The 17,690-nt window shown below is 34.7% G+C and overlaps 1 protein-coding gene across 13 annotated transcripts in view; it reads left to right on the top strand.

Moving 5' to 3' along the window:
* CYRIB (CYFIP related Rac1 interactor B) overlaps positions 1-17,690 on the top strand; it is a 147,392-nt gene that overhangs the window by 105,900 nt on the left and 23,802 nt on the right. For 4 of the 13 annotated variants that reach the window (XM_072774506.1, XM_072774507.1, XM_072774505.1 and 1 more), the window contains 2 exons: positions 8,368-8,450; positions 16,093-16,214. In XM_072774506.1, coding sequence (XP_072630607.1) covers positions 8,378-8,450; positions 16,093-16,214 — 195 coding nt within the window. In that variant the 5' untranslated portion in view covers positions 8,368-8,377. Of the gene's footprint in view, positions 1-8,367; positions 8,451-9,365; positions 9,449-16,092; positions 16,215-17,690 lie in introns of those variants that run through there. The other 9 variants (XM_072774501.1, XM_072774500.1, XM_072774499.1 and 6 more) reach the window with 3 other exon arrangements.

The raw sequence follows: 17,690 nt of genomic DNA, 5'->3' as shown, positions 1-17,690 counted from the left end.
AAGATCCTGTTCAGCAGCTTCTCTAGTTAGGAGGAAAGAATTGGAGAAGAAGGTACGAGAAAGTTAGAGTATGATAGTGCATTTGTAGTGTAGTCAGTAGAGCAAACAGTATAATGTCAGGATAATTATTATAGATGCTTTATTGGCCGGCTAGCTTGAGTTGGTTATTTCTCTCCATTATAATGGCACTGTAACTGTTGGAGGTCTCCCAGTTTGTGCACGAAGTTAGTATGTTCAGATAATGAACCACTATGTTCCTAAAGTAAGTTGTTAGAAAATAAGAAGGAATTGTGATTCCTCTTCTTTAAATTATTGTGTACCTGATTCTTCAGATAAATGTCACTGGATCTCACCTATTTACAGTTCTTAAATGAATTCAGTAGGTATTTATTGGATATTTACTCTGCACCACATTGAAGATTTACTTTGTGCCTTATATCAGAGATGCATCAAATACACATTTGGCCAGTAAAGTCAGTATTCACCTAAGGCCAAAGCCAAAAATCATCATAGAATATGCTGCTGGGATATATTAATCTGAAAATTTATTGAAATGTAATTATTATGATACTAATTTTGAGTCCAATTTTGAAAGTTTGACATTGTGAAAATATTTTTGTTCTTGCACTATTGTCAGCTGCTCGGTGACTCCTGGAGTCACTTTGCTGTCCATTTGCAATATTAAATCAACATTTGTTTTCAAATAGTGATGATGTAGTTTCATAGAAGTAGTGCTAGAAACAAGACTTAGTGCAGTGTTTGAAGGGGATGATGCTTGAATATTTTTAGAAGATGTGCCAAGTGAGATTGTTGATACCATTTGTGTTTTTTTGAAGTTTCTACTACTTTTTTTGCTTGTACTTGTTGCTTTATGCAATCACTTGAGAATTGTTTATCCTTAATAAACCAAATCTAGAAATATGGCATTAGAGTTTTGCAACTGGCTTGCGGGATAGCAAAACTGTGTGAATTTCTACCTGCCTTTCAACTTTGCATTCACCTAATTGCAGCATTTTCCATATATTGGACTTTTTAATTTTATGAATGCAGTTCAGTTTTATAAAGATCAGAATTATGATGTAGGTTAGTCTCTGTTCCTACTTTGGAACCATGTTTATAGCTGTAGAAGGATATTACGTCTTGCTTAGTATGTGGGGCATACTGTAGACTTTCTTGATATTCATGTTATCTGTCACTTTATTTCTCTAATTTTAATATTTTAAAAATTTTTACTAGTTCCCCATAAGACTAGTGGCTTTTACTGAGAGAGTGAGAGACACAGACTCTACATTGATTTGACTGGGAAAATGTGCAACCTTTCTAAATTCTCAGGTCTTTTTTTAAAAAAAATTTAGTTTTCAGTTGTCAATATGTATTTTGGTTTTTCCTCTCCTCTTCTTGGAACACTCCTAAAACTTTACAAATTTTTGGTTTCTATATTTTCAATCATTTGTTTATTCAGCAAATATTTATGACTACTTACTACATTCCCAAGCGTTGTTCCAGGTGCTGGGGATAGAGTGCTGTTGAAATAGAGCCCCTGCCTTCTTAAAAGTTCAGCTTGCAGCGGCAGACACAAACAGATAAAGTTATGAATATGGTTAGATGGTGATAACCATCAGTTTGGGAAGAGGAAAGAGGAGGAGATATTACAGATGGATTAGTCACAGAAGCCCTCTCTGAGGTAGTCTGATTGAAGCTGTAACCTCAGTGAAGTAGAGTAGCTTGTCACTTGAAGGTCTGTGGACACAGCATTCCAGTTTAGGGAAAAAGCAGGTACAGAGGCTCCATGGAAAGAGAATCTTGCTCTGTTAGAGAAACTACAGCAGGCAGTTGTGGAGAGTGATGGGAGACAAGGCCAGAGTGAGTCAGGGGCAGGTCATGTAGGGTTTTGTTGTAAGCCCAGGTAAGAAATTTGGATTTTATTCTGAGTGCATCAGTAAGCCATTACATGTTTTTGAACAGAGAAAGTATGTGGTTGATTTATATTTTTAAGAGCTTTGCTTCTTATAATAAAAAGACTTTGTAATAGAAAGCAAAAGTAGAAGCGGTTAGGAGACTTGAGAAGTAATTCCTGCAAGAAGTGATGGTGGCAAGAACAAGGCTGATACAGCAGTGAAAAGAGGTGAGATGGAGTGTCCTCTAAGCTACTGAGAAAAAGTGTATGGAGGAAGAGGAGGAAAGTCAGTTATGTCAGGTGCTCCTGAGAGGGGACGTAGGGTGAGGACTTGAGAATTTGTAATTGGAGTTATCAACATGGAGGTTATTTGATGATTTTGTCAGAACAATTTTGGTGGTGTAGAGTTGGCCAAAAGTCTGGCTGGAGAGAAATAAAAGACAACGAGTGTAAGCAACTGTTTGTAAGGAATTTTGCTGCAAAGAGAAGGATTAGGGGGGAACTGGTGAGGGGAAAGAGAAAGAAAATTTTTGTTTTGTTTAAGGTGGAAGAAATAATTATGGATGCAAAAGGGAAAGATATGGAAAAAGAACAGCCATAAAGTAGGAAAGAAACTCAGGAGAATGGGTTGTCCTAAAGGTCAGATGAAGAAAGTATTTCAGGAAAGAGTGAGTGATAAACTGGGTCAAAGGCTGTTAAGAGATCCAGTAGGTTGAAGTGTGAGAATTGCCCTTTAGAATTAGCCAGATACAGGTTTTGGTGACCCTTGAAAGGGACCAATTTTATTATATTGATGTGAATAAAAGCCAGATTGGAAAGGTAGAAAGTAGAAAGAAATAACTACAGATAGTTTAATGACCAGTTTTTGCTGTAAAGAAGATAAGCAAGATGGTGTACAGGAGACATAAAGCCTTGAGTAGGAGAACCAGGTCTCTCAGGAACAGAGGCAGAGGGCAGACTGAGTGGTTACTGATGAAGAAAGGGTAGAAAGAACAGTAGATTTTTTTTTTTTTTTTTTGTAAACAATGTAGTGAGGTCATTTCTTTCATGTGACGATTTAGGTAGATTGTTAGAAGTGTGAGGAAATTAAAAATAAATTGCCTTGCGGAATGGTCACGTGAAGTAGGAGAGTAGATGGATTGGAGATGCATAGTAGGATTGTGGACAGAACTGAGGATGCTCTTCCATGTTAGTGGCCATACATTGAAAGCAGTGGTTCTTAACTGGAGAAGTTTGCCCCCTAGGAGATAATTGACAACATCTGGAGGTGGTATTGATTGTTACAACTCATCACTGGGTGATACCAGGTATCCAGGGGTAGAGGCCTGGTATGCTGCTTAACATCCTGCAGTGCCCAGGACAGCTCCCACAACAAAGAATTCATGGTTCAAATTTAAGAAACCCTCATTTATAGGAAAGCTAATCGGTGTGTTTTTTCTTTTTTTCTCACCCCCAACAGAAATATTAAGTTTACAAACTGGATGTGAAGCAAACTGACAAACAGTAATTCAGATTGTGTTAAATATGCTGAAGGAGGAAGTTGGGTGATGTTATGGAAGATAGGTAGGGCAACTACCTATGGATAAGATTGGCAGACAAAGCCTTTCTGAAGAGGGGGCATGAGATGTGGCCTGAAGAGTGAAAACAGCCAGCCATGGGAAAGTCTGGGGGACTAGCATTCTAGGCAGAGGAGACAGCATTATAAAGCCCCTGAGCTGGAAAGGATAAATGAAGTAACAGCATCTCTTAGGAATTTTCTAAAAAGAGAGGAAATAGTATATTAACTATAATGTATAGTTGTGTTTCTGTTAGCTTCTATTATTTCTCATTAAAGAAGCTTTTTTTTCAAATGTTTTATGGAAAATGGTCTAGTATATTTATTAAGTGCTTTTGTGAGCTCAAAAATACATTCCACAAGCCAGGAAGAGCAAGTTCCTTTCCAGATAACTCACCAACTTTGGAACAAACATGTAACATAAGAGCTCACAGTCACAAAGTTTTATCAGAAATACTAGGAACTGGGCAGTGGTTTAGCGCCGCCTTCAGTCCAGGGTGTGATCCTGAAGACCTGGGATCAAGTCCCACGTCAGGCTTCCTGCGTGGAGCCTGTTTCTCCCTCTGCTTGTGTCTCTGCCCTTCTCTCTCTCTGTCTCTGTCTCTTATGAATAAATAAATAAGATCTTTAAAAAAAATACTAGGAACACTTGAAGTGACCTATATCTGGTTTCTGTGTGTCTTATTTCTTCTTAGCTTACTTAGTAAATATTTATAATATTTAATCCAAAAGTTACAATAAAATAATCTTTGAGATTATTCTCAAAGAGAATCTTTGATTTTTTTCTTCTAAATCATATTATAAGTTTATTATTTTAAATTATAATATTTAAAAAAAGAAATTATAATATTACTTATTTTGAAATTGTGCCTCTAAAATATAAAAAGCAAAAAAAAATAAAATAAAATAAAATATAAAAAGCATTGACCCAAGTTTTATACAATTTGAAAACTCTTTTATATCTTTTGGTGTCTTTTGTATCGTGTTTATTAATCTGAAACTTAGAATCTTATTAGTCAGCTCTTGTTTAGATGTAAATGACAGAAACCCACTTCAACTAAACAGGTAGAAAGGAAATTGGTTGAAATAAACTAGGATATTTTAAGGCCAGAGGAAAATCAACTAAACTGAGGGAAATGGCAGCTAGAATTCAGGAACAAATGGAATTAGAAATTAGTGACTTTAGGACTTGAGGACACTTTCTCAAGTGCATGCTGGTTTTATCCTCTTGTGATAGACTGTTTTCCTCTATGGCAGGAAATACGGCTGCCACACACTCTGAAGCCTCACATTGCTTGGGTTCTGCTACTGGGTAATAGATCATCTAACATAGCCATAGCATAAGCACCAAATAGATTGCCAAGCATGGTTACTACATGTTTTGCTTCTATTAACCCATTTAATGATTTTATGAACCCTCTGCAGTGGATATTAATATTATGCACAATTTACAGATGGGGCATGGGGAAATTAGGAAACTGGACTATAGTAGCAAGGCTTAAAAGTAAGTGGCATAGCTGGAGTTTGAACCTAGGCAGTCTGGTACCTACCAGTCCTGACAGTTAGCTACAGTATTGTATTCATTGAAATGAGGGGATGAAGAGGTTTTGTGTGTTGTGGTTTTGGCTAGAGTTAAAAAGTATGCAAGACAGGGATATGATTTTGATTTGTTTACCCTTATTAAAAAGATACAACACATGATAATATTATAACGAATTATTTTCAGATCTTTGAAAAATTCCGTGGTTATTTATTTAAGTAATCTCTATACCCAACATGGGGCTTGAACTCACGACCTTGAGGTCAAAATTTGCATGCTTCTCCGACTGAGCCACCTTAGCACCCTGAATTCCGTGTTGTTTAAAGAGGCGCACATAGTATGTTTTGCCTACATAGATTTTTTATAAATATTTTATTTATTTATTTTAGAGAGGACATGAGTGGGAGGGGCAGAGGGAGAGAGAGAGAGAGCATCTCAAGCAGACTCCATGCTGGGTGTGGAGTCCAGTGCGAGGCTCAGTCTAGGACTCTGTGATCATGACCTGAGTCAAAACCAAGAATTGGATGCTTAACCAACTATGCCATCCAGGTGCCCCTACATAGATCTTTCTTGAGTGCTATATGGTAAAGAAACTTTATGCATTGGACTGCAGTTGTACTACATTCAGTGGTTTTTAACCAGGAATGATTCTCTTTGGGACATTTGGTAATATCTCGAGTCATTTTTGGTTGTCAGAACTCGTGTTTTGGGTTACTGGTGGCCTCTAGTACATACAGGCCCAGGATATTGCTAGAGGTCCTACCACATGAGACAGACCCCTCTCCACAACAGAATTTTCCAGCCCCAGATGTTAATAGTACTGAGGTTGAGAAACTTGTACCAGATAAGCTGGGTTATTATCAAACTAAGTTTCTGTGTTTGGGATTTGAAGAGATAAGAAATTCTAAATTTTGGGATACTTGGGGAGAATGACTAGGTCTAGACCAAGTATGATGCATATTTAGGGGATTAAGGTCACATTAGGCTAGGGTGCCTTGGAAGAAGGACCCAATAGTGGAAGAAGTTTATAGAGGAGGGTGTAGGAAAATGGAACAGACAAACTTGGCTAGTTTTGAATATTTTCCTTGAGGATTGACTGTATTCATACAAGTAAAGAGGTAAGGAAACCTAATCTCCCTTCCTCCTGTACCTGATGATAATTTCATAGGACTAATTTTAGGATAGCATTTCAGCAATATCCTTGACATAAATGGGCAAAACATTAGTTTTGTCATTTACTCTGATTTATGACATTGAAATTCATTAATAAATTGACTAGTTTGTATTAAAGTATACAGCTATTATTATTTTTCAGAAATTACTTTGTAATTTTAAGGCTATAGTTACAGTAGCCAACATTTATCACACGCTTTCTGTTTGCCACTGTGCTAAATTAGTGCTTTAATCTTACTGAACTCTCTTAATAACCCTTTAAAATAGTTTCTATGGTATGTATGTTTTACTGATGAAGAAAATGAGGCCCAGAAAGGTTAACTAGCATCCTCAAGGTCAGACAGCTGGTCAGCTAGAGGTGGAATTCTAGTCTGATTTCATAGAAGTAAACTCTTAACACCAAATGGTGTGTTGCCTTTTTCTTCTTAAGGACAATTACAGTTCTTTTTTTGTGCTTATTTTCCATTTGTAGTTGAAATTTTGATACTATTAGGTAATTCTGTGTATATTTGGTCTCCGTTCTTGTTAGTGAAGGAATTTATATATGTTTGGAAACAGATATTCCATATATATGTGAAAGCTTTTAAAAATTAAAGCTGTGAAATAGTCTATTTCCAAATGGTTCCAAAGGGAAAAAAACAACTCTTGAATAAATTTGGTAACCCGTTTGAGGTCTTATTTGGATGTGATGATCTTGAGAAAATGCTTATATTTTCCCTGTAATAAAAAAGCATAGAATTAAAGTTCTGTAGTGTAGAAGATAATTAGGATGAAATATTTCCCTCTTAGTTTTACTCTCAGTTTATCTATCTATATAAAATATTGTACAAAATCTTTCCAGTGAAATTTTGTGATAAAGATTTTAATATCAAAAATAAGATTCTGACCTCTCCCACTGGAGGAATAATACTGTTTTAAAAGAGAGAGGACTTTTCAGTATTTATCATATTTGTGAATCAATTTAACATTTGTGAAATAAATTTAACATTTGTGAATAAATTTTAACATTTTCTAAGAAGTGTGTGTGTCATTCCCCCACACTTTGACCTGTAAAGCAAGTAACTGTTAGGCCTGTACTGTTACTTCCTCTTTGGGAAGCACAAAGTTAGTTAGATAGGTATGCTACTGTCCAGGGAGTAGGTGAGAGAAGAGAGGGGAATGGACAGCACAGATGCCAGAAGTCCGAACTCTTTTCAGATTGTTTGTAATGGGAGTGAGTAATAATATGTGTTCTTTCATTGATAAAAATAGTTACCTTTATGTTTTGTTTCATTTATATTTGCTAGCAGTTCAATATTGGGAGGAAAAAAATACTGAAACTGGTAGAAGGGAGGGTGAGGGGTGTCTGTGGTATCATAGTCTGCCTTCCCTATAGTTATTGCAACTTTATGGTTTGAACCTGGTTTCCTGGATGTTCCTGACACCTCCTTCCACCTTCATCCTCACTGGCTCATGGCAAATTTGGGGGCAAGATTTATGCTGATGCCTTAATTTTTACTGTTTTTCCTCTGCCAACTTAACTAGTTTTGATGATTGCTGGCTCCCTTTTGCTTGTTTGCTGTGTTAACTTCCCAGTTATACACTTTGTATGTTTGTATATAGTTGATATTATTGAATTATCAGTCTGTGAGTTAAATAATGAAAAATCTGATTAATTTTAAGAGTATAGAAGATGTCAGAAATACTGGTTTATTTGTGGTACAATTCTTTAAATGGGTCAATTGATAAATCCCTTCAGTCTTTAATGGTTAAATGTGGTTTGAATACTATCTTCCTAGTATTCCCAATAGGGTTTGATTCTGCAAGGAGAAAAATATCCCTCTTACTTAAAAATAATAGTTTTTACTTACTTGAGAGATCTATTTTTGATGTTAATTTAAGTTGAGAATATATGCCTCAAACATTTTAAAGGAGTAACACTAGCATAGGTGCATTGATTAATGTAAATATTGCAAGTTATATGTAAAAATCTAATCTTTTTTCCAGTCTTGCTTTATGTAACTTTTTTGATATGTGGAAAAGAGGGAAAGGGCTATAAATTCAGAGCCAAATGTGCTTTTGTTGTTCCAAATTTTCAATGCCAGAAGTATATAAACCTGCACCTGTTGGTAATTATGAGCAAGCCAGCCTTTGCCGAATCCCAGGCCTCTGCTTAAATTTTTTTTTACTGGAACTAAATGATGTTGCCATTTTTATTTTTAGGTTTGCTGGCATGGGTAATCTCATTAAGGTGCTAACCAGGGACATAGACCACAATGCAGCACATTTTTTCTTGGACTTTGAAAGTAAGTCTCTTTAGCCCTTCACAGCTGGTGCATAATGGTAAAGGTGAAAGATGATCTATAGTCACACCGCAGTGAAGGCTGGCCCGAATATTTGTTAATAAAATATGGGGATCAAACAAAGTTTGCATGATTTTTTTCTTAATCGTAGGCAAACATCACCATCATATGTATAATTCTTTAGTTTTTCATTTGCTAAAATCATGTTGAGTCTGTAGCCAGTGCTGTCCTTTCATTAGTCCATGAAGCAAGCAGCCTTATGATGAACATTCTAATAGTATGCCTTGGTGACTACGCCCAGCAATGTATTTGCTCAGAATCCTATGATAATCTTAGAGAAAATCGGTGTCGTGCTGCATATCCAGAATCAGTACTCTAAACGGCTTCCACAAATTTATTAATCAAATTTGGTTAGAAATCTATGCTTTATTGAATGGCATGCAGGAAGTAAGTTGAACATTCTGCTATGTTAAGATGAAATGCAAAGGTGAGCTGTGGCCAAAACTCTTAATATTTGGCTTTGAAATAAATTGTTGTTTCAGTGCAATATTAAACAAGATTACATGTGAATAATTCTTGATAAGAAATTTCTTTTTCAGAAAACTAGCACTATTGGAATACTTAAAGAATTTTTCATTATAAGGCCATTAATGAAACTTGTCTTGGGAGAATTTTGAGAAGAATTAGAGCAACAATTGTGCCATTGTGTACAGGAAAACCACATTTCACCTCTAGGTCCTACATATCAACACCTTGAGAACCCGGTTTGCTGCCTGCCAGAGCACAGTCTGGGTAACCTGAAGGACGAATTCATGGCCTAATGAACATTTTCCCTGTTACTATTTAAAAAAAAAAAAAAATTCAGATGTTCTTTTTTATAAAGGGATATTTTCTCTTTTCTCATTCTTGTCTTGACAGGTACCTTAACATGGGGAATCTTCTTAAAGTTTTGACATGCACAGACCTTGAGCAGGGGCCAAATTTTTTCCTTGATTTTGAAAGTGAGAAGATGATTTTATATCTATTTCTCTTTGCCTGCAGTAGACTGCGTTTGTCTTGCACTAAATGAATGTTTCCACTTTGCCATCTTCTTAACTGCTTTGCATGACTGAGCTATGAATTGTTTGAGTAAAATTTCTGGTGCCTTCTAGAACTGCAAGTTATATTTTATAGATTAAATTGTGATAAAATGTTTTTATTTGAATTTTTATAAGAGAGTCCTATCTCCTAGTTGAACATTATTTTATAATTGGAGATACTCTAATGAAAACATTTTTATGAAAAATTTTGGTGGAAAGGACAAATGCTACTTCAAGATTTATTAATAGAAGCCAAATATTTGGGGAAAAATTTATCATAGTTGAAAAAAATTGACTAGGCTTTAATTACTCTTTGTGACTATTGAAGTATTTTAAATACAAATCTGTTCATGAAGGCCATTCAAAGCTCAGTAGTTTGGGCATAATATTAAAAGGTAAGTGTGAACCTTAATTATTTAATCTTTACAGATAATTAATTTGAAAAGTTAAACTCATTATATGTATGTATTTCAGGAATTCGTTTTTTTCTAACTCTAAATAAAAAGAAAAATAATAGGTTCACAGACCTTTAAGTAATTTGCCTTCTGTTTGTTTTATGTTGCATGACCTATTGTAATATGGTCTAAGAGTGGCAGGTAAGTGTCATTGACCCCCGTGCATGTTGGAAAGCTTTTGCTTTTTGGCTGTCTGTATCGCTTTAGCTTATCTGGTTGTCAAATTGGGAACAATGATATTAAATTGGTTGTTTCAGTGTGAATGTTGCTGTTTTAACTGATCATTATTAGAAAATTGTTAGGAAAGGGTGAAGAGATAGAAGTTTCTAAGTTGTGTGAGCCCATGCATTTTTATTCAAGATTAAAACATTTGAACAGATTTTTAAATTCTTAAAATTTAAGACCTTTTCTGGTTTTAAAAACAAATAAGTCCCGTAAAATCTATCCCCAGAGAGTCATTGCATTTTCCATCAACTTCTGTTACATAATACATTCTATTTTTTGAATAATTTATATATATTTTTTCTTTGAACCAGGGTAGTTCATATGAATCAGTTTGTAGTTTATCCCATTTTATGGAATAATTTGTGGTCTCTGATTTATTTCTATCGTTTTTTTACTTTTATTACATTCCTATAAATGTTCTGTTATATTTGGGTCCTGTGTATAGGCTATCAAAGAAGAGTAATGGGACTATCAGGACCATATTAAATTGTTGGGTTTTTAGGGGGAAATGTTAAAGATGTTATTTAAATGAATATTAGTTTTCTTGACCCTTCTCAACAATTTAACAGTGCCATTTTAAATGCATGTTCAGCATGAATTTTAATCAGCTTGGGGATGTTAAGCAGATTGCTTACTTGAAGATTCTTTCAGATGAGGCAACTTACATTAGAGCTGTATTTTAGTTTATTTGCATCTGTTTCAAACTGGTCTTGTACATTTTTCTGCTATTCTGTCTCCTTTTTATTCTGTCTCAAATTCCTTACATTTGCAGAATCTTGGCTTCATACAGTCAAGATCTTGTTCAAGACTTGGCACTTGATCTTTTTATAAATGTAGCATCATGTGGTCAAGTAAGAAGCATGAATTTACTATAGTATCTTAAATATTACTTGGTCTTGGTTTTACAGTCTTTGAGGGTTTGAACCATTATCCTTAAAATTTAAATATCTAATTTAGTGGCAGGAGTAGATTAAAATTACTAATACCACCACCACCACCAATAGCCAATAATGAAGAACTACATATGAAATGTGAATGTATTAAAAGCAGATGAAAAGTGAAAGGTGATATTTGTTGCCTTTTCAGCCAGTGTAGAACTTTGTTAGACACCTGATGTTCTGTTGTATACTAGGCCGCAGTTTGCCCATTTCCTTCTTACCCGGATTTTGAAATGTTTTCTTTTGAGTCCATCATTAGAGTTCTCTTAGTTTTATTGCTCATCTATTTGCATATTTGCCTCCTTCTGGATATATGCATTTCCAAAAGTTTATTTTATCTTTAGACTACTTCAGTGACTTGAGCACCCAGCACATGAGTCCTGTCTTCAACAGTTGTATACCAGACTCAAGATTGTCCATATAGTTGATTTGCCAGTTCTTTGTGATTACTGAGAATAAAGCCACATTCTTTTATTAAGTAGAATATTTAGTACTACGTTGTTTGTTTCTGGTTGAAAAATAATACTCAGGTTACCAGAGTAATTTGGCTTTACTACTGTTCCATCATTCTTAGTAGTTAAATCTATCATTGTATCTATTTGGGCAGCTAGAGAATTAATTCCATACAGATAGATATACTGGCATTTTGTATCAAATTGTATACAAATTAAGTATTTTTATGCATGTAAGACATAATCTAATCTCTGTAGTTGACATAATGAAGATGTCTTTAAATCACTACTCCTTTAGTTCACATACATTGCACACACATGGTTTTTCATTTCAGTTCAGCAAACATTTATGGCTTGCCTCCTATATACTGGCTAGTCGATGCTGGGGATGCAGAGATAACTAAGATACAGTCCTTGCCTTTGGGAGTTCTCAATCTAGTGAGATAGAAATACAAACTAAAAATTTCCTTTATATCCTTTACTATTCAAGGTGTAGATCCCAAGGGATACCTAGCGTGAGTAGATGGGATATTATAGAAGACTTTCTGATGGTGACCTTTGAGTTGAGTTGTGGAGGGTGACTTAGAGTGTTTCAGGGTAAGTTAGTGAAGGACATTGTTAGAAAGAAGGAACAGCATCTACAAAAGCCTTAAGGCATGAAATGACATTCTGTGTTCAATGAAATATTGTTGTCTACTCTTAAGGTGTATTAGAAAGAGGGCCTTTTTCTTAAATTATACCTGTATGATAAGATTTTATTTTAAGAATAATGGTTCAACTAAGGTATAAGCCCAGAATTGCCCCATAAAATTTGGCAGCAGTTTATGTTAATGGCAGCATATAAAAAGTACTGACTTGGGGGCAGTATAGCCTCTTCTAGTTTTTGGAATTTCTTATTTGATAACGACTTAGCTGATTCTAGTGACACATCTTTAGTCTGAGTAACTACTATATCTTATTAGTTTATTAAATTATGGTTCTTAGGAGAAGAGGGACTTCTATTTATTTTTATGTCCCCTTCCAGCCTTCACATAGTGCTTTGTAAATGATAGGAGTTCAGTATCTGTTGAATTGATTGACTTATCTCCAGGTAGACCAAAACAGGAGAGTTGATAGAGGTAGTCATTTGTCAATGAGGAATGGAATCTTACTTTCTCTGATTTTTTGTTAAAGTGCCTTTCCATTTAGTCATACATTTCCTCTAATTCTTGTGTGTTTTGTGTGACTTGTCCCCCACAACCTTGTGAAACTATTGAAATCCACTCTTCTAGTCTAACTTTATTTTCCAATTTTACTTTTTGCATATTTTCAGTTGCTTTTGCCCTGTACTTTGAAATATCTTTATACTGGTGGCATTTTCTTATATTTATTTTTCTAAAATCATGTAGGATTATATTCATACAGAGATAAAAATGCATAATAGCTTCCTTTAACTCATGCTGGAGGTGTATTTATATCTCTACCTTCTCATTCACTCACCAAGTATTTGTTATAGAAAATCTACTCGGGACTGAGATGACATCCTATACAGTGTATGTGCTATATATACACCGAGGTCCCTGTTTTGATGAAACTTATAGATGGTAAATATTTACTGAATGAGTGAGTGCAAGATTAAAGCAGGACGGCTGCTTATCACAATTTTTATGTGACTTGCTTTTTGTTACTTCTGTAGCTAAGCTGATCTCTGCCCCCTTTTGGACCATAACATTCAATTTTCGCAGTTATTTTCAGTGATTCTTTAATAGCAAACCTGTATGAAATTACAATATTTAATTTGACGTTCAAACAATAAGAGCAACTGAAACATGCTTTCCCTTAAACAGCTGTTAGAACTAAGCTTGAAAAAAAAAAGAACTAAGTTTGATGAGTAATAACTACTCCTACTCTCAGTAATACTTTATTTTGCAATCGAATGTCCTTTTGTCAACTGGTTAAGTGATATTTTTTTCTTCAAGTAATAAACTTCATCATTCTTTGCCACGAAAAATCAAAGTGACAAGTCTTGGTTTTATTATATGATACCATTTTTTGGAAAAATGCTTTATAGTCTTTCTCCCTCCTTAGTATTTCTCCCTTTTGCATGACTTGCTCTCAGTAAAGTAGTGCTTATTACCTGTCTGCTACTTGCTGTTTGTCTTCATTTCTACAGCAGTCTTCAGCAGCTTTCAAAATTATAAATGTGACTTTCCTGTGACAGTCTAAAAAATGTTTAATCAGTGTGGTGCTGGGTATTTTTTCCACCCTTAGGGGGAACTGGAATCTTCTCCTTTATTTTTAAATTTCTTGGTGCTTACTAAACTTTTAATAATTATTAACCACTTCCAAGGTCTACTTAAGTCTACTTGATAATGTTTCTTTTGTATGTAAGTCTCAGTGTCACATTTTTCTGTTAAGAGCTAGTCACCACACTAAAAATACAGTTTAGTATTTGCAAACTTCACAAGTATCTTTTGATATATAACAGTCAAAATATTGTCCTTTGTCATGAATTCCCACTTCATGAATTAAAACTATGATATGTGTCTACTATTGATGTTATGTCTGTAGTTTCACAATTCCATATGAAAAAGAATAAAACTGCTGTTTTGCATGTAAAAAAAAGTAAAGTACTTTTTTCTATTGCATCTGGTGTAAGTATAAAAGTTATGAGGTGTACTTTTTTTCAGTGTGTCTCTTATTTTGGAGAATATGGTCTGGCTAAATGTGAGAAATTATTACTGGTAAATGTGAAACCCTGATTTTTAAAAAATCATTTAGCTCCAATATTAATATTTGCTCCTAGTAATATCTTTATGGCTTTGGATATAGAGTATTTTTAATTTGGCTCCTCTTGCGTAATTATTTTGTCACATTATTTTTATTAAAAAAATAGATGATTTCTGAAAGGAGATTTGAAAAATAGGGGACCTATGAGAACACAGATTCTTAATTTGGCTTTGCACATGAATGTTACTCCATTATTGTTGCTGTAGTAGTGTTTAAATATGTTGAAGTTAAAAGTTAGTACTCTGTTGCTTTAAAAAAAAAAAAGGTATATTTTTGACTAGTTGGCAGGTTCAATAGGTGGAATTCAATTATGACCTGCCTCATGTGCAGAATAAAGTTACAGTTCCTAGGCATCTGGACTCTCCTAAGTTTCATGTGTGAACTGTTTCTTTAAATTTTCTAAGGACAGAAATAAATACATTGTATATTTGTGTGGAGGTAAAGTGGGTGCAGAAAAGTCTAAGTACTAGTCTTATATGATTGCTAGACAAAGGGATTTGTCAGAAATGTTCTCAATTCATACTATCAGTTTGATCTGCCTCCCCTGTCCAAGAAAAATTTTTGTGGAGGAATTCAGCCAACACAATTCTTTCTAAAACATTATGATAATCGAAATATTTATCATTTTTAGTGCCTTATTGCTGTAGCAATTTATCTGTAGCACCGAGTGTGGTGTAATTGGAAAGATTTATGAAAAACCCCGTTTCACACAGATTGCCCATTTTTATCCAAGGGAAAAAAGAATTGTATTAAATTAAAAAAAAAAAGATTTATCCTTAGAAAAACAAATGACCAAGTTATTAAAAACAGAATTTCTGTTACCCTGAGTTTAGGAGAGAGAAATCCAGATTTAGTCATCTATTAGCATATGCTCTGTGGCTAACACTACAGGTGGTGGAAATGCCCATATGTTTGTATTCCTGATTACGTTTCTTATGACTATAATTTTCCCCTCATTTTTCTCTCACTCAACCCCAAGTATGTGGGGAGCCTGTTTTTGCTTTAGTATTTCAAAATTTCAGTGACAGTATTATAGCTGAAAGTATCTGTTTTTCAGCAGCCTGCCTCACTGTTCTGAAGCAGTGTCATAATTTTAACTCCTCTGCACAGGAGTCTTGTCCATGTGCTCATCAGCAGAGAAGTTCAGTTGGCACAGAATTTAAAGTGATCCCTAGAAAAAGGGAGCATCTAACAACTATTCTTTTAAAATAGTTTTTAATTTATTTTATATTGAAACTCAGGTCATTAAAATGAACTTTATAGGAAAATAAAGTAGTCTCAGTCTTAAACCGTAGATGAACAAGGTAGGCTTTCCATTTCTCTTGCATTACAAAAATCACTACTCATGCATATACATTCATTGCTGATAATGATTACTAGAGTAGTAAAATTGATTGTTAACACTACCACAATTTAAATTTTGAATTCACAATTCTGAAGTTCATTTAATATACCTAGTCATGACTTATAACTTAAGATAAATAGTCATGTTGGAGGGTCCCTTGCTTCTTTGTGATATTTACAAACATGAGGCTAGCTTTTCAGATGTAGAAGTAATGGAAAAATTATGAATCTTTTCTGTTTTCTAAGAAGTGTAAAGTTAACATTGAATAAAATGTTAGCCATCTTTAGAAATTGAGATTGTTCATTGTTTAGAGTTATATGTGTACTAAAAAAAAAAAAAATCATGTGACTGTAAATTTTTTTTGTGCTTTCCTGCTATTTAGATGCCCAGCCTACAGAGTCTGAGAAGGAAATTTATAATCAGGTGAATGTAGTATTAAAAGATGCAGAAGGTATCTTGGAGGATTTGCAATCATATAGAGGAGCTGGCCATGAAATACGAGAGGTAAAGCATGTTTAAACATTTTCCAACAGACTAAAATTCACTGCATCCTTCTTCTTCTTAATCTCTTTGTACATACTTTTGAATTCTCTATTGCATATTAAGTATTATATTTAAAGAATGATCATTTGCATTGTTTCAAAAGTGGTTGTAGTGATTCAAGGATAAAAGGAAAACTGTTCTGTGAATATGCAATTTATGTATGTTAAAGAAAAATTTATTTTTTGGTTGCTCTTACACCTGAAATTTACAGTATCCATGGGGAACTATTTATACTTTTTATACTTCTTTATACTTTTGGAGAGGAAGAGAGAATGTAACTTTTTGTGGCCTTTTGTCCTGCTACTCTTTTTTTCCACTCCTCCTGTGCTTCTGGGAGAAGGCTGTTGTCATCCTTGTGGTCTAGACTCCCCCCGACTCTGTCTGATGACTTTATACCATGGAGCAAATATTTGGTGTGGTCGCCTCAATTCTCTTGTCATGAGCCTCTGAACTTGTCCAGGCTTCTGTCCATCTCTTATTCCACTTCTTCTCTTTTTCAGAAGAAGCTGTGTCTCTACTTGTTATCAAGACTAATTTCTTTACCTTTGTTCTGCATCTTCCTCTGAAACTTTACTCTTTTAATTATTTCTTCTCTTAATTACATCTTCTGTGTTTTTTCTTCTGTTGACTTCTTCCCATCAGAATATACTCCGGTGGCCTCTACCACCAAAAGAAACACCCAGCCTCTGGACCTTATCTCTTTCTCATCACTGTATTTCTTAAGGTCATTGCCGTGTTTCTTCAATCCCCCTCCCCTTATGCTTCTTTTATTATGTGTATAACAGTGCAGAGGTTGTCAAAGTGTTGGGTTTACAGTCCATATCCATCCAGCTCCATTCCTCTAATGACATACGGAGTGTTAGTGAAGCCAGAATTAAGTGTAGGCATCAGATGATTCAGGACGATTTAGTTTTGGACTAAGGGGTCACAGGTTTTGGTGATTGACTGAATGTTTAATATAAGGGAGAAGGGGAGTTAAATGATTCCAGGGTTTCTGGTTTAGATTAGCCACTGGTAATATCATTAGCTGAGGGAAATTATAGATAACATGCATTCCATTTTTTACCTCTCCTGCTCTGGACTGTTTGTTCCCTGAATGTCTTGCACATATACTTTCCTTCCTTTACATCCCAGTAATTAATTCCCCCTTACTCTGTTGCCCCAGTACTTTGTACACATTTCTTTTATGGTAACCATCGCTTTTTTTAAAAATTTCTGAAATTTAATGTTGATAACTCCACCACCACCTACAGCTTGAGGAGCATAACCCTGGTTTCTTACTAATTTGTGTGTCATCAGCACCTAAAACAGTGTTTAGGAAGCAATTAGTAACTGTTGCAGAAGTAAATAGAAGAGCTTAGATGAATCTTGCCAATATCATTAGTTTAAGTGAAACCTTAAGATTTTAGTAAATGAAGGCATGTAATCATTTCTGTA

The sequence above is a fragment of the Canis lupus genome, chromosome 14, assembly GCF_048164855.1.
Source record: "Canis lupus baileyi chromosome 14, mCanLup2.hap1, whole genome shotgun sequence".
Classification (NCBI taxonomy): Eukaryota; Metazoa; Chordata; class Mammalia; order Carnivora; family Canidae; genus Canis; species Canis lupus.
Note: the sequence above shows the minus strand (reverse complement) of the source record. Positions and strands in the feature narration are given on the sequence as shown.